The sequence below is a fragment of the Aspergillus puulaauensis genome, chromosome 8 (genome assembly GCF_016861865.1).
Source record: "Aspergillus puulaauensis MK2 DNA, chromosome 8, nearly complete sequence".
NCBI classification, from domain to species: domain Eukaryota; kingdom Fungi; phylum Ascomycota; class Eurotiomycetes; order Eurotiales; family Aspergillaceae; genus Aspergillus; species Aspergillus puulaauensis.
Window position 1 is genome coordinate 832,594 of NC_054864.1, and position 19,891 is coordinate 852,484.

Sequence of the window (19,891 nt, forward strand, 5' to 3'; positions counted from 1 at the left end):
CTGCCAACGTAGTCGACCGTCCGATTCCCAACCAGGCTATATATATCGTCACGGCATATAAAACCAAAATCGCAGACCAAGTATGCAGTGTGTGTAGGTAGCAAGAAAATGCTAAATGCGGCAGTTGAAATTTCAGGTCGCCGGTACACATTCTGTCCAAAGGGAAAAAAATTTGTTTCCCATGGACAGACGACTACCGGATGGTTGTATAGCGAACTACCTTTCATCCCAATCTTGCACCTTGACGGTCAATCTCGGACCGGCGGTCAGCTCATGTGCCGGCTGCTGTAAAGAAGCCGCTTGGACGGCAGCCTGCGAGGGCTGTGGTGGTCCCGTTCCGGATCGACGACGTCTCTCCCGCTCAATGGGGCCAGGGGGTCCTGCCGTAGGCTCTCCGCGAGTGTGGAATCGGTGGCTCATGTTGACCCATGTCCCGTCATCCTCGTCACCAAGCCAGTAATTTCTTCCAACACCGATCATGAGACGTCCCAGCTTGCCCTGCCATCCCTGTCCATCAGGGCTATAGGGCGAGAACGGTTCGCGGTCGATGTCAGCAACGCTGGCCATGCTAGCGGCAGAGGTATTTCGGCTATGGGTGGGTAATTGGGTGTGGCGAGGCATAGCAATGTATAATCGCAGAGTATGGCGAGCAAACGCGAGCATAACGAAGACGAAGTAAAGGCGAATGCTCCATAGCGCACAAATGAAGAGAATACTTTCGAAGCTCTCTGGCTGAGTGACGGCATCGCCGAGTTGATCCGCGCTCCTCTCACCCCTAGCAGCCGACCGCGTCGTATCGTACTCAGAGCCAGTGAATCCCGCAGTTTGGCCCATAGTATCACTTCCCGGGCCTGATGCCTTTGTGTTATCCGAGTCCGTGTGCTGAGCAATAACCAAGAACCATGTCACACCAAACGCGGCGGTGTAAGCAGCGTTGATGGCGCTGTCGAGAACATAGAGCCAGGCAAGCGCAAGACATTGCAAAGGAGACTGTTTTCGAATGTGTGGGAAGAGCAGAACTGTGATAGCAAGCGCGATCAAAGAGTAAAGGTACATGGATAGCTGAACGGGCGAGAGGTGGTATCCGGTAAGCAGCGCGAGCAAGCCATAAAGACCGCTAATTTTGTTGAGTAATAGCGACAGAGTAATCAGCGAAGCGCCTGTTTGCAGGCTCATAACGTAGAGGAATGTCTGTGGTTGCGAATACCCCGTCGCCGGGGTAATAATCTGTTAGCGATGGAGCGGGTTGACGGAGACGAAGAACACCAACATACCTCTGGCCGCGGGATGCGGAGGAAGCGAGTTGACAAACCCATCTTGGATATCACCGCCGGAGATATCGACAGATGGGGTTTGAAGGAAAATCGATGAAAAGGAGAGCGAGATACAGGAGAGAAAGCTGAGAGGAAAACAGGCTGACAGTGACAGCGCTTGCAAGTTGCACAGGTTGTGGTTTGCGGTTTGCAGTTTGCAGTTGCACAGGGGCGCGGCCTTCCGGTGGCTCCGATCCGGGCGATCGTTGCCCTTTATTTCGTCACCACCTGCTCTCCTGCTGAAAAAAGAGTGCAGCTTGCACAGGCTCGTCTGCACTGGGAAAACTAGCGGGTGACCTGTTTTTCAGTGCCGTAATTATGCCCCCTTATGCTTTGCTCGCCTCCATTCCTCGTCGGAACGCCGAACCTCCCCCGTCGTATTCGTTTCCACAATCGGCAGCCCTCTGAAGTCATCGCCTCACCAGTGGGTCTTTTTTCCCAAGCCACCTTTCAAAACAACTTGGGCATAAGCGCCTAAGCACATCAGCACCTCCTGGACGAGAGCAGACGCAGCGGCTTGATTAACTCACTTAATGGGCGTTACCATATCATTTTTAATATTACTTCCAGACTGGCACATTTTTCCATTGTACATCCACCATTCTTAGTGTCAAAACATGGGCATTTACACTGTAGTAAGCCTCCCAAACTACGGACTAAAGATCCAGAAAGTTAAGGCGGAGTAGACGGGAAATCTGACCAAGAACTACATAGAGGCAGCAAAGCGACTGCTAATAACATGATCTCGACTGCTATCCGACATCTAGGTTCACATTCAACACCGGGCGGTGTTGGTGTCCTGACAGGGGCAGATAAGTCCAGCTTTCTCCATGGATATTTGTGGTAGCGGGATGCTCTAGAAAAGTTAAATATAGAGTTAAGTTAAATAAGGTGCTGCTGAAGACAATATATCATGATCGCCGAACGAAGATTAATACATACCACGGCAGGTGGGCGCATCCGTTAAAACAGAGGACCGCTGGTACGTAATCTGCTACGTAGTAAATAAATTAAAAAAATAAAAATCAAAAAAGATCTACCGTTATTGAAAAAGGTGTTGCCTATTCCTACTCTTACGACTCCGTAGGCGTCGAGACTCGTCAAAATTCAACACGGACATGATACAAATGACGTCTTAAAGTAAAACAACCAACCTACTAACAAACATAAGCCCAAGAAGGAAGAGATGCTGGACACAAGCAGAACGCCCTCCAATAAGCCTCAAATGGCGGTAGCAAGAGCAAAAGCAGTCATCGAGAAACAGCATTGATCTAGACTCGCTAGTCAACTGATGAGCAAGGAAAATGTACATCTTAAGAATGGCAGATATTATAAACAATCTCAACCATCATTATTGAGATCCGAGCTGGTATGGTGCGGTGAGTGGTGATGTAACCACGGTGAGAGGCACGCTCAGCAGGCGCATCCTTCGTTACTCGTCGTTTCTTTGGGTTGGATGTTAACGTCAATCACTGTAAAAAGCAGGTCAGTAAATGATATAAAAAAATGTTGTAATGGGTTGGAACGAACTCTGGCTTTCTCCCCTGTTGGCTTCTCCCTCCATGCCGGGCAGAGCTTGAGCTATCCGCCTAAAAAGCTGCTTGACGTTGTGGCCAACCTTTGCACTAGTCTCGATGAACATGAGACCGTTCTTCTTCGCCTCCTCTTCACCTTGCGCCGTTGTGACTTCACGCTTGTCGCTCAAATCAGTCTTGTTACCCACCAGCACGATAATCACGTCGTTTCCTCGCTCGCCCCGCACATCGTCGATCCATTTCCGGGTGTTCTGGAAGGATTTGGCATTTGAGATATCGTAAACCACGACTGCTACACTGGAGTCGCGAATGTAAGAAGGAATCAGAGATCGGAATCGTTCCTGGCCGGCCGTGTCCCAGAGTTGAAGTCGTACGGTTCGGTCTTCGAGGTACATTGTCTAACACCAAATGTCTCAGCATGTCGATCGGGCCTTGAAGCGAATACCGCCCATTGTCCTGTAATATGGCGGGGTCCGTTGCTCACCTTCGACAGGAAGTCAATCCCAATTGTCGCCTGGTATGTGTTGTCGAATGAGTCGTACATGAACCTAGTAATCAACGATGTCTTGCCGACTATATGACGAGTATTAGGAATGCGCGAGTGTTATGAAACTTTGAAGTGGGTGTCCGTACCACTTTGCTCGCCGAGGAAGACAAGCCTAGACTCAAGTCAGAATTATATTCAGATCCAAGCCAGTGTGCTCTAATTGACGTACTTGAATTTCTTCAAAGGGTTCGAATACGACCCAACACCGGATGGTGAAGACATGGCGACCAAATGAAGAATGTAGAGTCAGGGGAGATCGGGCGGTGGGAGGGGAGGAATAGGAGAAAGAAGAATTAAAGACGGCGTAAGGTCATAGAAATCGGATCAAATGTGAAAAGAGAAATGTCTGGTTAGACAAGGGAGCCTAGAGAAGGCTGCGACCAAACCAGCGGCGTACGAGGAGGTCTGGGAGAGCGATTGAGAAGGGACTGAGGGAGCTTTAGTACATGGGAGTCTGGGGAACGGACATCCAGCTTGATAGCGGCGGCGGCCCGTGGTTCGCAGTCAGCGGTCACTGACCACTGGCCCGCGGCCGCCGCGCGGATTAAATGCGGCCCGACCTCCACCTGCTGCGACTTGTTGCTTTCCTGCCACTGCCAGCTCGGCGAAGAGAGACCAGAGCTCCGCCAAACAGCTATCCAGCCCCCGTTTCCGTCTCACTCTTCGCACTCGAGACCTTTCTGCTTGTTTTGAGATCCTCCAGCTTCGCGGGTGTCTACCAGGTTGGGGGTCATCATGGGTCTCACTTATCCCGTCGGTTTGGCAACCGTGTCATTCCTGGTGATCGGAGGGTGTAAGTGGGCTGCTCGGATTGATGAGGACGCACGCGCTAATGTTTTCTGATAGATATGCTCTTCCATGGAGAGGGTGAAGCATTCAATGTATGACGCAGCTCTATCGATCCTATATCTCCAGTTCAGGGCTCCCGCTAACCCGGTCTAGGTTGGCCAATTTCTCGAATCCGTGTCTCCGTACGTTTGGGCGACTCTAGGAATTGCTTTCTGCATTGGGTTATCGGTTGTCGGTGCAGCATGGTAGGCTATACTCTGGTAGTATGGGTTGGCTCGAGGCTTGAATCGCTAACAACGCCGTCTTCAGGGGTATCTTCCTCACGGGCTCATCGATTGTCGGCGGAGGTGTCAAGGCTCCGAGAATCCGAACGAAGAACTTGATCTCCATTATTTTCTGCGAAGTCGTCGCTATCTACGGTGTCATCATGGCCATTGTCTTTTCTGCGAAACTCAACCTCGCGCCCGGCGATGAAATCTATTCCCGCCAGAGCCACTATACCGGCTATGCGCTGTTTTGGGGAGGAATCACTGTCGGTGCCTGCAACTTGATTTGCGGTATCTCCGTTGGTATCAACGGTAGCGGTGCAGCTCTTGCTGATGCTGCTGACCCAAGCTTGTTCGTACACCTGTCACCGATTTCTCTGGGAGTTAAGAACTAATGTCTATGTACAGGTTCGTCAAGATCCTCGTCGTCGAGATCTTCAGTTCAGTCTTGGGACTGTTTGGTCTCATTGTAGGACTATTGGTTCAGGGCAAGGCATCCGATTTCGGAGCAGCGGCATAAGGCAATCTTCTCTGCGAGAAGAGCCCATACTAGCAGGGGCATCCCATTTGTACGACTTCTACTCATCTCATTTCTTGGCTTCAATTTGTCCTCTTTATATAGCGCATTGAGGCGTAAGGGTCCGATTCGGCTGTTGAGTCTTTGTCTGCGTGAGATTCATGGATAGGTAATCACTTGGTTTTGCTGCGACGACGAGCCGGATGGATGTGGTGTACAGTACAGGCGCCGGAAATAATGGACGTTTCCATCTATACGATAGACTGAATGAAAATTCCCCCATATGAACTCCTTCTAGACATCTATAACGCTGCACTCTAACGTTTATAACACACCCGCCGCAGGCCTTTTCTTCACGAAGATCACCTCAGCAGAGGATTGGGGGAGGGGTTTGTAGCTGGGGTCGGTGATGAGGGTGGATGTTATAGGGGTTTTGTTGAAAATTGGGGGAATTGGGGGTGGCATTTTTAAAATTGTTGTTGATGGTTTTGAATGGAGATCCGGACACGGTCGAAGTGGTGTAAATTTTGTTATTGTGGTGGTTGCAGTTGTATATAATGGCTGGGAGACCGATAGATGTTGTATAGTAAGGGATCGATGATTTGCTGACTGCTTAGTGGACGGTCAGACTTAATTGATTTAAGCATATATTATTTAGCATACTGTCCTTGCTATGTCAGGATAATTAAGAGATATATGGCTTGTTGATTGCCCCTCGTCCTGGACGTTCTCTATACCGACGGCAGCCGGTCCTTAGCCGAGGCATCTCAAGATGCACAAAAATATGGCTGAATTGGCATAACCAGGAGTGTCGAAGAGTAATTAGATCCACGTATTTATGTGCAAGTGCATGTATACTTTATGCTCGAAGCTAGATGCCCAGGTCTATCAGAGTTCGTGTCGTCCCAATGCCTTCGATAAAAGTAAATTATGTTTAAAATCCCAGGAATTGGGAGGCACTTATATACGAACATAGTTCATATCATTCCATAAAGGTATCTATCGACTCGTCTCTATCTTACCCATAAGAAAAGATAACGCTAAATACAACAAATCATATACTAACATCCACTATACTATCCTTTATGATATTTCCACCCTTTCTTCTTCTCCGCCCTCAGCGCCGGCAAGACAGCATCCCGACTCTGCTTCCGGGCAACCTCAATGACCAGGAATCGCACAAAGTCTGTAAGTGTCCAATAACTGCTGTGCGCACTCAGCATATTAAGGTACTGGATGTTGAGTGCTCCGCCGCCGCCAGATAGAAAATAGTCGACCTGCCCGTTGTCATTCAGCAAGAGCATTCGCTTCTCAGCTATTTCCTCCCGGGTGAAATCGTGCGTCTCCATTTCTACATTAGATGGGAGTTTTGTGATGATGGATGGTCGCTCGGGGGCGGAGACGGCCGAAGTACCCCAACGGAAGGCACCGCCGAATGAGCGCCAGAAGGATGCCGTGGAGCCTGGGATGGCGGCCGGTTTTAGAGTGCTGGCTAAGTCGCTATCGACTGCAGCGTTGACCCGATATGCAATGGCTGTCCAGGTTAGTTGGAATATTTCGCCGCGGTGGTGACTTGACTTACGATCTGTAGTGTGCATGATGTTGTAGAGATTGTCAACAGCCAAGCAGCCGTAAGTGTCTACATCGCCTGCTACTCCATGAAGCCGGTCGTCTCCGTTACTTCCTGGTTTACCACGTCCCTTTCGGGGTGAAAGGTTCGCTATGATACGTTAGCTCAGCGCATACCCACTTCAAGATGTATATCTTACCCTTGTTGATAAACAGGAACAGGCCCACCGGACTTCCACAGATGAATAGGTTCTTCGTGTCAAACTCAAATATATCCGGGCGGATACTGGTATTCGGAAAGTCAAAGTCTGGGATTTTCGTCGGCTGATGGGTGAGAACATCTACTGCCATTGCACTTCCGAGCGAGTGTGCAACCAGATGGACGCGACCATTCTGCTGAAACCCGGGGTTGTTCTGGCACCAGAGCCGGAAGACTCGGTTGGCTTCTTTGACAACCGCTTGTATCATCTTTGGTTTGTGATGTGAGAGGTAATAGGGAATGTCAAGAATAACATCGCTGATTAGGGACCGAACAGCAGGTATTGTTTCTGGGGTGATGTCCTTCAACGTAAAATGATTAGTGGCCGGATCGTCTGTCACTTGGGACTCAAGGTTGGCGTCTTCTAAGGATAGGGTTGAACGCCAGTTGATAGGTAGCACCATGATCCCACCATGGCCATCTCGGACGTGTGGCCATACTTCCTCGCTGTTGAGTTCCACATTGACTTGTCTCCGAAAGGCATTGATGGCGTGCGTGAAATGGAAACTCTCCATACGCTCCGACAATTTCTGTCCAATACCGTGAATGACAAACACGAGATCAGTTGGCGTCGGCCTTGACTCCTCCATTGCACAGGCATAGCAAATCTCGCCGCCTCGGCCGGGTCTCATTGTTTTGGCTTGAGGTCCACGGAGGTAGTTGCGCACGTCCACGGGACTGGGTTTTGACGGGTGCAGACGTTCCCATGCGCGCCGACTGAAACCACGAACTACAGGTATACCGATCTGACGTCCTTTCCGCACGGCGCTAAGGGGCCTCCGCCCTCTAGACACTGAGGGTAGCAGACTGGGTCGAAGGATCTGCGCGTTCTTTCCATCGGCATAAATGACACTGGATGTCATATAGGGTTTAACAGCCGCTTCATGCGCGGCTGAAGCACCAGAAGCCCAGTTATCAACGTACTCCGACGATTCCGGGTCCTGGCTTTCGACCTCTTGGGCTATAACGTCTGCGCCTGGTACCACATCGTCTTCTTTGGGCCATAACCGATGCACGGTTTTCAACTCAGCGTCTGCCCCATTCTCCACACAGCTATTGAGTTCATCCTGCCACGTTTCGGTCCATGGTTTGAGATAAACGTAACCATCTTCCAGTTTATTGGCGAGCTCGGTTTCCACCGGCAGCATCGTGTTTTTGTAAAACCATGTAGCGCGAAGAACATTGGACACATCGTGAAGCGGGCTCCAATAGATCGGTTTCATCTACGGTATATAAGTATAGGTCCAATGTTGTAGTAGGGAAATAGTACCTTCAGACTTGGCAATTCGACGAGATGAAGTCGAGAAACGCCCACCGGGATTTTTGATTGGACATCTTCATCTCCTTCCGAATCAGCATCAGTATGCTCGGCAGTCTCATCTTGCGACTGGTCTTGATAGGTGCTTGTTCTGAGGCCGGATGGTTTAGACGCAGTATAGCTATGACTGGTTGTTTGACGCTCATGGATCTCCTGATTCCCGTCCGTGACGGGAACAGATTCTACGGATCGCGATAAAGGACTGGACGGCTGGGTGACAGGAGCTCTTATGAAAGGCGACCCGCTGATGCTGACGTCGCGAGAATAATGACCGTGAGAACCTATGCCTCCTTCTTCTAAATTTGGGTTCTCGTCCCTTGAATCGCTGATCTTGCGGCGGACACTCTTTGCGTTGACTGCCGGGGATATCTCTCTTTTGCGATACAGCGGACTGCCTATTGAGACGCCGTCTCCAATACTCCCATCGGGCATCGACTGTAGGCTCGACCATTTAGATCCCTCATCCTGTTGTTCTACTCTGCCAGCATCGCTATCGGACCGAGAAACTGGCCTCTGCGGTAGCTTCCGCGTATATGAGCCAGAAGATGCCACGGCACGTTCGCTGCCTTGGCTGCCCGTCCCCGCTCCCCCACGACTACCTGGGGGACCTTCCGTTGGTCCAGACTCTCTCCCTGGAACGGCGACACCGGGATTTACTTTCGCACCACTGGTGTCACGAGACTTCTGTTTCCCGGGCTTGTTTTGCTTCTCCTCACGTTTGATCGACAACCAAGCCTCTTCCAGCGCGATATGGTCTCTGACTGAAAAGGGCTGCGGGGGTACCCTGTCGTCTAGTTGGGACTGACCGCTCGGTGGAGGCGGTAGCGAGCTCAAGGGGTCGTCTATCGGAAGAGAGGAGACATAGAAGAACTGAGGCCGGGGCCGAGGTGGATGAGGAAGAGAGTGCCAGGCAGAGGGATTCGGATCGTCATCGGCAAGGAGACAGGTCGTTCCGTAGGTGTGGAGAGGACCGGCCATGGTTTATGTTGGCGACTTCCACTAGAAGTCTAGAACCGAAGCCTGCAGAGAAAACAGCTGAAGCGAATCAGTCAGATAAGACACGCATCGTGGTGAGCAAATGGAGCCCGGAAGCTTTGGCTGGAGCCTTCAGTCCTGACGAGGACTAGCTGGCCGACTAGCAAGGGATAACATTAAGAGCGACTGTCGGAAATGAAATAATCCAAGGAGAGAATTGATTCGTGGAGTAAGCGTAGAAGAAGAGCTGTTCCTGGATTTAGGAGAGAAGGGAGCTCTTGGAGTCTTGAGGCTGCGTGTGGAGTTGACTGCTTCGTATCTGTCGATCAGTCTTGTGAGCCTATGACGTCGCCCACGTGCTATCGCCAAACAAACAAGGCTTCAAGTTCCTACACCGGACACAACACTCAACCAGGCTTAGTCGCCACTGTGCAATACGTCTACCGAATTCATTCTGGATGTTCCATATCTGAATAGAGATTGTCATTTTGAGGAATTGACCGATTAAGGTGAAAAACGACTGCACTTTCAAGGATAACACTGGACAGAAACAAAACCGCAAGAACTGAGGAGACGGGTTAATATACGTGATTCACTACTAATACATGACTGGATTTGAAATATACGATTTGGCGTCGAAAAAGAAGAACTGGATAACTCAGTGAGATGAATAGCTTGTCCTCGGCGACGTGCTTGGACCAGACGAGCCAGGACCCGACGATACGCTGAGCCCACGCTCGGTGAGATACCTTTTTGTCCTCTGCTCCTTCATCAAAAGAAGTGTCCGCATCTGCAGCTCTTCGAAGGCAAGGAAGGTGGCGACTGGAGCGCCCAACATGTCAAGAAGCTTCTGGATGTCATGCATGTGTTTACGGATGACACTGTCAGGTGAACAGAAGGTCCGGACGCTCATTTCCTTGACGACAGCTTTCCAATTCTGGAGATTCGAATGAAGAGTTACTGGATTGGTTGAGCTTTCTCCATTGAAATTCATGGTGCGAATGTTGGATAGGATCAGCTGGCGCTGGGTGGCTTGGTCAAACTGGAACTCGACAACCTTCGGCCTGTTCTTGGAACCCCAGAAGTTGTTGACCTTTTTGATGGACTCTTTCGATATGCGGCCTTCGTCGTGTTGTTGGACGAGGAATTGGTTGGCGCTGACGCAGATCATCACTTCAATCTCGGAGTATAGCTTGGCTTGGGTGGTGGGATCTAATGAGATGGCAACTGTCGACTTTGGCAGTACTTTCGACTCTCGGGAGGCGTTGAAGGGGAGTGGGATTGGGAGCTGGAGTGGGAGTGGATGTGCTTTGGCCATGTCAGTGGCCTACGCAGATTAGCCACCTCTTCGGTCATGAAGGGGCCAGTGGACTTACGATATCTTCCATGTGCTGCTTGAACTTCTTTCCAAGACCGATTACTTTCTTGTACTTCGGCGTAGTGGGAGGAGGCAGCTCGGCAGTGCAACCCAGCCAGCCATTTGTGCCGAAAAGCTGCTTGTGCGAAGACCTCACGTTGCCAAGCGCATGATTGACAGGATCAAGTGCCTGGCCCGTCTCAAGGTCTTCTGTGCATTCGAGGACGGGAGATAACGGTCTGCCCATGCCTTCTTCGTCATCAACGATCGCAACCTGGCTCGACTCAAGATCGCGACTTTCGTCAAAGGTAGGCCTGTACTGACCACCACTGTGGAATACGGGCTTGGGGCTCAGGGGATTTTTCGGGAATGGACTGTCTGGAAGGGCCCTAGGACAAAACAATGGAGAGACAGCCATATCATCGGGCGCAGATAAGTCTGAGCTAGAGGCAAACGACGGAAGAGAGGTTGAGTGGCACAAGGCACCCGGACACAGCGAGTGGTCGGATATGTCGCGAGAGTAGTCCCAAAAGGTTCTGTACTCCTCATAGAAGGGGTTCAACTTGGCGATATCTTCATAGGTGAGTCCTCTGTTCTACCATCAGTACTGTTGTACGCCGGTTAGGGCCGCACTTACTCGAGATCGAGCATGATGGGTACGTCGCAAGACTCAAGTTTCATCCCACTGCGGTAAGTGAGATGCCTTAGTAGTAGGGGACTGAGTTGAATTGTATTGCAGTTACGAGATATCTAAAGTACTGGAGACCTGGAGAAAAGGAAGAAGATGGTCTCTCGTATACCCGTGTCTACGGGGGGTTACATACTGCAATCACCTATCTGTAGGTGAAGTTGTCAATACTCGATTCCGTATTGTTGAGTTAGTATATTGGAAGCTGCATTCTAAACAATAGACGATGTCGCCGTCATTGAGGCTCTGATTGTTATGCAGTAACTATTTATTCACAGAGTCTATTGTTTTGGCGGAGAGGTGGGGAGAGTGGAGGACGCGGTGAATATGTAGGGAAGAGAAAAAACGGGGCGGATTGAGGGTTTTCTATTCTCTCAAACTAAGCTATTCAGAAAACAATAAGAAGAGCAAACAATAGACAACAATACCATGCCATTGTTCTATTGTCGATTGCCATTCATGCTGGCCACTATTGTATAAATAGCGCCAACACTCGACTCCAGGCTCCAGTGCTACACTATGGTGAATTGGTGAGCACTCATGCCTCCTCAGGCCACAAGGCACAACTCGGCATGCCGTAAGGTGTCGATCCATATTACAGTAGTACTCCAGTCATCTGTTCTACGAGTGTACGCACGAATTCTCAGGACGTTACGAGAGAAGATCACCCGAACTCTGGATAAAACCTGGATCCAATCTCGGCGGAACGGGAGAAAGACGGGGGCAGTAGTGCTGGTGTATTGCTTGAGCAGCGGAGGAAAAGCCGACCTCGAGTGCCCGCGGAATGGATATTAGCAGCGCTAGCGTAAGGCACTCTAGTTCGGAGACCGGAGGAGAAGTGTCACCCACGGCAGTCGGCTCCACTACAGCTTGGACTAAAAACGGGGATACAGCGCGGTAGTCTGGTATATTGGAGCTTGGCGGGAGTCAAGACGGGAATGAGTGATGCTATACAAACACAACCTCGGCCTTTAGTGTCTAGTCTAGTAGGCAAGTTGCAATATTGAGAGGTTACCATTCCACCTAAATAGTAAAGACATTAAAATGTTGAATCATTGAAACAGTGATAACGATACAAGTAATTAATTAAGGCGGTTCTCGGACCATGATCATTTGGGATGATTAGAGCTGGCACTGGCAGACGAGGGACAGCAGCAGCCAATGGCGAGGCCGCTAATCGAAAGAAATCCTGGTGGAAATCCCGGCCCAGCCTGCCGAGTCTGGGTCACGTGCCGGCTCCCCACATGCCGAGCTGCTAGCCGTTCCCAGAAATGGACCAGAGCAGCGGCTGTGCACGCCCGGAAAATGCACCGGCATTGGGCTGTCCTCCCCGCAAAGCCCAGCAGCAAAGGCCCCTAGTTCGTGCTGGCCTGCTGCCTGTGGCTCCCCTACTGTTTGGCTCAGCCTTCTGATCCAGCTCGTCATTTCTACAGTCCCCACGATCCAGCCGAGATGATTGCCGTGGTGGCTCTCCGTTGCCCTTTTCCTTCCAAAATGACCTGTCTTCCCCAGTCTTGCCGAATTATTATTTATGAGCCCTTCAGCCCTTTCCAAAGATGATCACGACTTTTTCTTTATCCCATCCTGACCCTCCCTCCAAAGCCGGCGGTGTTAAAAGGTAGTCTTGTCTTTTGCTTTACCAAACACTCCCAAATCCCTGGCTCTTGACGATCGTCTCATCGGTTCTGGATTCGGCTAGCTCATAGCTGTCTGTACCATAATGACGAACGACAGTTACCCCAAGAAATATGACATTGTCATCGTGGGCGCAGGCCCCGTTGGCATCCTCCTCTCGCTTTGCATGTCCCGCTGGGGCTACAACGTGAAGCACATCGACAACCGCCCCGTGCCTACCGCCACTGGTCGCGCCGATGGCATTCAGCCGCGATCCACCGAAATCTTGCGCAACTTGGGGCTGAAGCGCAATATCATGGCCTACGACCCCGCTAAGGTGTACGATGTTTCTTTCTGGGACCCGCGCGCCGACGGAAAGGGTATTCAGCGGACTGGCAACTGGCCCAGCTGCCCGCGCTTCATTGACACGAGGTATCCTTTCACCACTCTTGTTCACCAGGGCAAGATCGAGACCGTTTTCCTCGACGAGATCAAGAAGGCCGGTACCTCCGTCGAGAGACCCTGGACGATCACTGGATTCAAGAACGATGGCCTAGACGAGACGTACCCTGTTCAGGTTAACCTCAAGTGCCTGGACACCAACGTCATCGAGACCGTTCGCGCCAAGTACCTGTTCAGTGGTGAGGGTGCTCGCAGCTTCGTTCGCGAACAGCTTGGTATTCAGATTCGCCACAAGGACCCTATCTCCTACGTCTGGGGTGTCATGGACGGTGTTGTCAGGACCGACTTCCCTGATATCAAGGTGCGATCGCCTGTTTGTTGGTGTTGATGATTATTTGCTGACTAGATAATGTTGTAGACCAAGTGCACTATCCACTCCGATGCCGGTTCCATCATGGTTATTCCCCGCGAAGACAACATGGTCCGTCTCTATGTCCAGATTGCCTCTTCTACCGACCCCGACTTCAACCCCAGAAAGACCGCCACCGCGGAAGAGGTCCAGGATGTCGCAAAGAAGATCCTCAAGCCGTACTACTTGGAATGGGATCGCGTTGAATGGTACTCTGTTTACCCCATTGGACAGGGTATCTCCGAAAAGTATACCCTGGATGAGCGTGTCTTCATGGGAGGTGATGCCTGCCACACGCACAGCGTAAGTTTCGCATTCCGAGTATCCTTTAGAGCTAGCCACTAACTGCCTCTAGCCCAAGGCCGGTCAGGGTATGAACACTGCTTTCCACGATGCCCTCAACATGGCCTGGAAGCTCCACGCTGTTGAGTCTGGATTGGCCGACCGCTCTATCCTCAGCACCTACGAGACTGAGCGAAAGAACATTGCGGAGACGCTGCTCGACTTTGACAGCAAATACGCCGCTTTGTTCTCCAAGCGCCGCCCCAACGCTGGCGAAGTTGGCTCAGCTGCCAGCACTGATACCTCTCGGAGTGTGGAAGAGGACCCTTTCGTCAAGACATTCAAGGACTCCTGCGAGTTCACCAGTGGCTACGGTGTTGCTTACCAGCCCAACGTCTTCAATTGGGATTCCTCTCACCCAGCCCAATCTCCGCTGTTCAATGTCCCCGGCATCAACCTGGTCACCGGCAAGGCTTTCACGCCTTCGACCGTCACGCGCCTAGCGGATTCCAACTTCGTGCACCTTGAGCAGGAGGTCCCGGCAAACGGTGCATTCCGCATCTTCGTCTTTGCTGGTAGACAGACGAAGACCAAGAAGGCCATCACCGATTTTGCGGCCAACCTTGAGAAGGAGCGCTCATTCCTCTCCGAGTACCGCAGGTCCGATATTGCGGACGTTTCGTTCTTTGAGCGCCATGTGCCCCACTCCAAGCTATTCACCTTCTGCGTTGTCTACGCTGAGAAGAAGAATGACATCGATCCGGAGTCGATTCCCCAGGTTCTCCGTGACTACCGCTATCACATCTACTCTGATGACATCCCCGACGTGCGCGTCCCCAGCGCCACGTACGCTGCCCACGAGAAGCTTGGGTTCGACCCTGAGAAGGGTGGTGTCGTTGTTACACGCCCTGACAGCCACGTTGCCTGTACAGTGCAGTTGACCGAGGGCAGCGGCACGGTTGATGCTCTGAACGCATATTTCAATGCCTTCTCCACGAAGCCTCTGGGTCAGGACCAGCAGAGCCGTCTGTAGTCGGCTTCGCCGCATTTAAATCTATCAACCTTGTATATATTCTTATCGGTGGACTACGGCCTCTGTCTGATTATGATTAGCATTACTGGCGTTTCTGTAAATACCTAGCCTTCAAATTCAAATTCAAAAATACATATGAAATCCAAATTCCCCAATATTCTCTGCGTAGAACCTAGAAACCATGTTGTGCCCCCTGCCCACACTCCTGCTGCGGGCACAACCTCACAACACCAAAAAAGCTTCACATCTGCCCCGCTCGAACTTCCACCACCACATTTACCAAACACCACCAACAAGCACCAGAGAAGCCAACGTAGCCAACAACGCCATCGAAATGCTTTCTCTAATCCTCTCCGCAGAACTCACCGGGTAAGCCGTCTTCCTACAAGCCTAAAATAAACACGATTTCGCATCGCAGTGCAGCGAAGCTACTCCGTTCCCCGCACATCCTCATCTTCACCCATAGAGGCAAAATAGTCGCTAACAAAAACAGAGTCACGGACCTCCGCCCGCAAGACACAGAGGAAGACCCGTACTACTATACCTTCAAGGTGCAATGTACCTCATGTCGCGAGACACACCCGAACTGGGTGAGCTTTAATCGCTTTGTACGTCACAGTAACAGTATCCTTGCACCACCACTTAAAATCTAGGTGGTTAGTTCTACAATGTCCAGGTATCTAACACAGTCGAAAACAGGAACAGATTGAAATCCCGGGAAGTCGCGGCGAGGCGAACTTTGTGTGGAAGTGTAGGCTTTGTCAGGTATGTCCGATCGATCGCATCTGAAGTTAAATATATCTTGGATGCCTGGGGACCTTGGGAAAGAAATTAGTTTGGACTAACCACCTACTGCCGACCTTACTATAGAGAACGCACTCGGCTTCTATTCTTGCAGCCCCAACGGCTTATGCCGACGACGAGAAGCGCAAGGGGAAGAAGGTGATTGACCTTGATTGTCGCGGGTTGGAGTTTACGGAGTTTAAGCCTGATGTTTGTTTCCCTGTCTTGCCTTGCTGGAGGCTCCAATAGTTTCATCGAGGTTATGATGGTATAGTGCTAATGCTTTTTGTAGGGAGAATGGGAGGCTAAGGGTGTGGAATCCTCTACGGCGTTTACGGGGATTGATCTTGCAGACGGCGAGTGGTATGATTATGATGAGAAGGCTGGGGATGAGGTTGCGATTAAGGAGATCAAGTGGGATATTGGACGAGCATGAGGCGCGTATTGTTATGATCGGGATGGGATGTGTAACATTCGGACTTGTCTAAATAATGAATTATCCAAATTATCACCAAGTGTGTCTGTCTGTTCATGTTGAAGCCTGAGGATGCAAAAAATATATGTAGCCTGAGGCATGAATAATAAAGGCGGTGGTCCTGCACTAATCCTGATTGGACGATCGACACCGCGTCGAGCTTCAGCACATTTTCCGGCTCAAGATCAAAGGACCTCTGAACACCGAATTGACCAGTCGTGCCCGTGTCGTTGCAGTCATTATAATCACCAATCGAAATCGATATCTGCGCGATTCCCGACCGCAGAGTTGACGCATTTGGAACGGACTGGCTCCATCCATCGACACCACTGATTTGATTCCGATTCCGCAAGCCGCTCGCTCAGAACCTTTACGATGAGTGTATGTCCTCCTCCACTGCCCAGATTGCAGTTTTATATTTAGTTATGAGTTATACTGATTCATGCCTGCAGCTTCAACCCGTCAACCCTCGACCCTTCCTCCAGGCTAGGTACGCTCGATTCCTTCACCCGCCCGTCACGATTGAGACCAGACCATGCTAACTCACGCAGGGTCGCAACCCAAGTCATCGTCCGCCTGAAATGGGGCCAGACAGAATACAAGGGGCTTCTGGAGAGCATTGATTCATACATGAACGTGCTGCTGCGGGACACAGAGGAATTCATCGACGGGAAGCCCACGGGGACTCTGGGTCTTGTTTTCATACGGTGCGTTAGATATAAAACATCAGCTATCGCTTGGTATGCTTTTACTGCCGATGCTAACTTGATTGAATAGGTGTAATAACATCCTCTGGATGGGATCGGCGGAGAACGTTGAGATGACGGATCTGGGATTACGATAGACGGTCGCGCGAGAGAATTCATATACCAATCGATCTTCGTTTCGCTTGTTTCGTTCGCCTGAATGCATAAGTTGTATAAGGAGGAGATGATGGAAATGGCCGCGGTCAACGCCTTGAAGAAGAAGCGAGCGATTCGGCCAGTCGTTGGGACGTTCGAACGTTCGAACGCTCGTCTGGTTTCATTTTCAGTTCGATCCGCGGCGTACGTGTTTATTTACGACGGCTTTAAGTAATACTGATTTGGGAATGGTCCGGGTTCGTTCGTGGAATAAAAAGTTGAGGTATAATATGCCAATAGCGATGGTCATGCGAGCGAGATGATCCGCCATCACTCCTTCTACCTACATTACCAGGCGCAATACACGGTGTTGAGGGCATTTTGGTTCTGTAGTGTTCTATGTATGAAACCACCGTGTAGTTAATAGAAGCGTGAACTCTCAATCTGCATATAATGCATATAATTCGGGTTGTCAGGCAGTAGACTAGCAAGTGGTGCCACCAATACCATACCCCACCTCATCAAGAACACCAACACCAACACCAACATGACTATACCACAACCCCTCTAATCAAACCAACACCATGTCCCCCAAATCCCAACCCCAAGAGGATGATTATTTCAACCTAGGCACCTACACCCGCCCGATAAGCACCAAAAATCCGCAAGCCCAAACCTGGTTCACGCGCGGCCTGATCTGGACATACGCATTCAACCACGAAGAAGCAGCATCCTGCTTCCAGAAAGCCGCAGACCATGACCCGTCCTGCGCAATGGCATACTGGGGTCTGGCATACACTCTAGGCCCAAACTACAACAAGCCGTGGCAGTTCTTCGATGAAGGCGAGCTACAGGCTACCGTGAAACGCACGCACCAGGCTGCGAGCGACGCCAGACACCACGCCGCAGAAAATGCCGAATCTGAATCTGAATCTGTCGAAGCAGCTCTCATTGGCGCCGTCCAGTCCCGATACCCAGACGAAAAACCGGCTTCAGATTGCAGCACCTGGAACCAGGCATACGCAGAAGCAATGGGCCCAGTCTACGCCCGATTCCCAGACGACCTCGACGTCGCAGTCCTATACGCAGATTCGCTCATGAACCTCACGCCCTGGGAACTCTGGGATCTACGAACGGGCCAGCCGGCGCCAGGTGCCCGCACACTCGAAATCAAAGACGTGCTTGACAATGCCTTGAAACTCCCCGGTGGTTTGAAGCATCCAGGTCTCCTGCACTTGTATATCCATCTCATGGAGATGTCAGGCGCGCCGGAGAAGGCGCTTACAGTTGCAGACCATCTACGAGGTCTTGTTCCCGACGCGGGACATCTCAACCACATGCCCACGCATCTGGACATTCTATGCGGGGAGTACAGAGCGGCGATAGCATCGAACAGCGAGGCGATTGAGTCGGATAAGCGGTTTGTGGAGAGAGCCGGGCCCGTGAATTTCTACACGCTGTACCGCGCGCATAACTACCATTTCCGGATCTACGCGGCGATGTTTGCGGGACGGGCTGGGGTTGCGTTGGATACGGCGAGGGAACTGGAGGGCCAGATTCCGGAGCAGCTGTTGAGGGTGCAGTCGCCGCCGATGGCGGATTGGCTAGAGGGGTTTCTGGCCATGAGGGTTCATGTGTTGATTCGGTTTGGGAGGTGGGAGGGGTTGCTGGGGTTGGAGGTTCCTGGGGACCAGGCGTTGTATTGTGTTTCTACGGCCATGGTGCATTACGGGCGGGGGGTAGCGTTTGCGGCGCTGGGGAGGGTGGATGAGGCGAGTGACGAGAGGGAGATGTTCAGGGAGAGTGTGAAGAGGGTGCCGCGGAGTAGGATGCTGTTTAACAATACCTGTGTGGATATCCTGGGGATTGCGGGGGCGATGTTGGATGGGGAACTGGAGTATCGGCGGGGCAATATTGAAGACGCCTTTGGGCATCTGAGACGGTCGATTGAACTGGACGACGGGCTTCCGTATGATGAGCCGTGGGGGTGGATGCAGCCGACCCGGCATGCGTATGGAGCGCTGTTGCTGGAACAGGGCAGAGTCGACGAAGCAGCGGCCGTATACAGCGCCGATCTGGGGATGGACGACACGCTGCCGAGGGCGCTGCAGCATCCGAACAACGTCTGGTCGCTGCACGGGTACCACGAGTGCCTGGTGAAGCTGGGACGGAGCGCCGAGGCGAGGATCGTGAAGCAGCAGCTGAAGTTTGTGGCCGCGACGGCGGACATACGCATCGAGTCGTCGTGTTACTGTCGGACTCAGTACAGTTAATCGGGGACTGAATTCCGACAGCCGAGTTCACGATAATTGCCACGAGAACTCCCGATGGAGAGTTAAGTGAAGCGCTAGAAGCGCCTTGCCGGAGTGCTTCTATCCGTAGTTGGACGGACTACGGTGTAGATCAGTGTCGCTGTATGGACTCTGGAGGCATTGCCTGCATCACTAATGTACGTCTTACTCGACGTACTTTGCTGGACTAATGCAGTATGTACGGACTAATATGGACTATCCGACTAATATACTACGTACGGAGTACTCTCTAGTCTCTATTACGGTGTAGACGGCACATTCTCGGTGCCACAGTCCAACTGCTGTGACGCCGTCTGGTTGAAGAATCTTAAGATCCACCGATGGCGAAACTGAACCCACTGGACCCAAAATTCAAGATCTCAACTGTACACCGAATCAACGCCCGCTACTGCTCGCCTTGCCTTCCGCATGGGAACAATCATGCACCTAGCGGTTGATATAGACGTTAGCTGGACCGACAGTCGAATCGCTTCATTTTGTAATTGTTGTTGATCAGTTCAACCTCGCCAGTCTTTCCTGCGGCGTGGTTTGATCCGGGATGGACCCGTGGGCCCAACACTCAATTCCACAGATGAACCGCCTGGCTCTGATTGGCGTGGCAATGGC

The 19,891-nt window shown here is 51.3% G+C and overlaps 9 protein-coding genes across 9 annotated transcripts; 5 read left to right on the forward strand and 4 right to left on the reverse strand.

Moving 5' to 3' along the window:
- Positions 1 to 216: 216 nt before the first annotated feature.
- APUU_80326A (inositol phosphorylceramide synthase regulatory subunit KEI1) lies at positions 217 to 1,316 on the reverse strand (the record flags this gene model as incomplete). The annotated part of the gene is made up of 2 exons (XM_041696594.1): positions 217 to 1,191; positions 1,275 to 1,316. The coding sequence occupies 2 exons, from the start codon at positions 1,314 to 1,316 to the stop codon at positions 217 to 219; spliced, it is 1,017 nt and encodes a 338-aa protein (XP_041562209.1).
- Positions 1,317 to 2,726: 1,410 nt separating this feature from the next.
- Positions 2,727 to 3,617, reverse strand: RAB6A (Rab family GTPase YPT6; the record flags this gene model as incomplete). The annotated part of the gene is made up of 5 exons (XM_041696595.1): positions 2,727 to 2,785; positions 2,844 to 3,246; positions 3,333 to 3,421; positions 3,482 to 3,507; positions 3,565 to 3,617. 5 exons carry the CDS (start codon positions 3,615 to 3,617, stop codon positions 2,727 to 2,729), a joined length of 630 nt encoding a protein of 209 aa, XP_041562210.1.
- A 513-nt stretch (positions 3,618 to 4,130) lies between these two features.
- On the forward strand, positions 4,131 to 4,970 carry VMA16 (H(+)-transporting V0 sector ATPase subunit c''; the record flags this gene model as incomplete). Its single annotated transcript, XM_041696596.1, has 5 exons — positions 4,131 to 4,188; positions 4,242 to 4,276; positions 4,338 to 4,429; positions 4,494 to 4,802; positions 4,859 to 4,970. 5 exons carry the CDS (start codon positions 4,131 to 4,133, stop codon positions 4,968 to 4,970), a joined length of 606 nt encoding a protein of 201 aa, XP_041562211.1.
- A 1,073-nt stretch (positions 4,971 to 6,043) lies between these two features.
- On the reverse strand, positions 6,044 to 9,091 carry APUU_80329A (DDHD family phospholipase; the record flags this gene model as incomplete). Its single annotated transcript, XM_041696597.1, has 4 exons — positions 6,044 to 6,501; positions 6,550 to 6,687; positions 6,737 to 8,018; positions 8,066 to 9,091. 4 exons carry the CDS (start codon positions 9,089 to 9,091, stop codon positions 6,044 to 6,046), a joined length of 2,904 nt encoding a protein of 967 aa, XP_041562212.1.
- A 655-nt stretch (positions 9,092 to 9,746) lies between these two features.
- Positions 9,747 to 11,096, reverse strand: APUU_80330A (uncharacterized protein; the record flags this gene model as incomplete). Its single annotated transcript, XM_041696598.1, has 3 exons — positions 9,747 to 10,415; positions 10,465 to 11,035; positions 11,083 to 11,096. The coding sequence occupies 3 exons, from the start codon at positions 11,094 to 11,096 to the stop codon at positions 9,747 to 9,749; spliced, it is 1,254 nt and encodes a 417-aa protein (XP_041562213.1).
- Positions 11,097 to 12,853: 1,757 nt separating this feature from the next.
- APUU_80331S (putative FAD monooxygenase) lies at positions 12,854 to 14,873 on the forward strand (the record flags this gene model as incomplete). The annotated part of the gene is made up of 3 exons (XM_041696599.1): positions 12,854 to 13,510; positions 13,568 to 13,861; positions 13,914 to 14,873. 3 exons carry the CDS (start codon positions 12,854 to 12,856, stop codon positions 14,871 to 14,873), a joined length of 1,911 nt encoding a protein of 636 aa, XP_041562214.1.
- Positions 14,874 to 15,054: 181 nt separating this feature from the next.
- Positions 15,055 to 16,092, forward strand: APUU_80332S (CXXC motif containing zinc binding protein; the record flags this gene model as incomplete). Its single annotated transcript, XM_041696600.1, has 5 exons — positions 15,055 to 15,242; positions 15,367 to 15,481; positions 15,573 to 15,638; positions 15,744 to 15,866; positions 15,949 to 16,092. 5 exons carry the CDS (start codon positions 15,055 to 15,057, stop codon positions 16,090 to 16,092), a joined length of 636 nt encoding a protein of 211 aa, XP_041562215.1.
- A 414-nt stretch (positions 16,093 to 16,506) lies between these two features.
- On the forward strand, positions 16,507 to 16,975 carry APUU_80333S (small nuclear ribonucleoprotein F; the record flags this gene model as incomplete). The annotated part of the gene is made up of 4 exons (XM_041696602.1): positions 16,507 to 16,512; positions 16,584 to 16,621; positions 16,683 to 16,838; positions 16,909 to 16,975. 4 exons carry the CDS (start codon positions 16,507 to 16,509, stop codon positions 16,973 to 16,975), a joined length of 267 nt encoding a protein of 88 aa, XP_041562216.1.
- Positions 16,976 to 17,557: 582 nt separating this feature from the next.
- On the forward strand, positions 17,558 to 19,246 carry APUU_80334S (TPR domain protein; the record flags this gene model as incomplete). Its single annotated transcript, XM_041696603.1, has 1 exon — positions 17,558 to 19,246. One exon carries the CDS (start codon positions 17,558 to 17,560, stop codon positions 19,244 to 19,246), a length of 1,689 nt encoding a protein of 562 aa, XP_041562217.1.
- Positions 19,247 to 19,891: the final 645 nt, after the last annotated feature.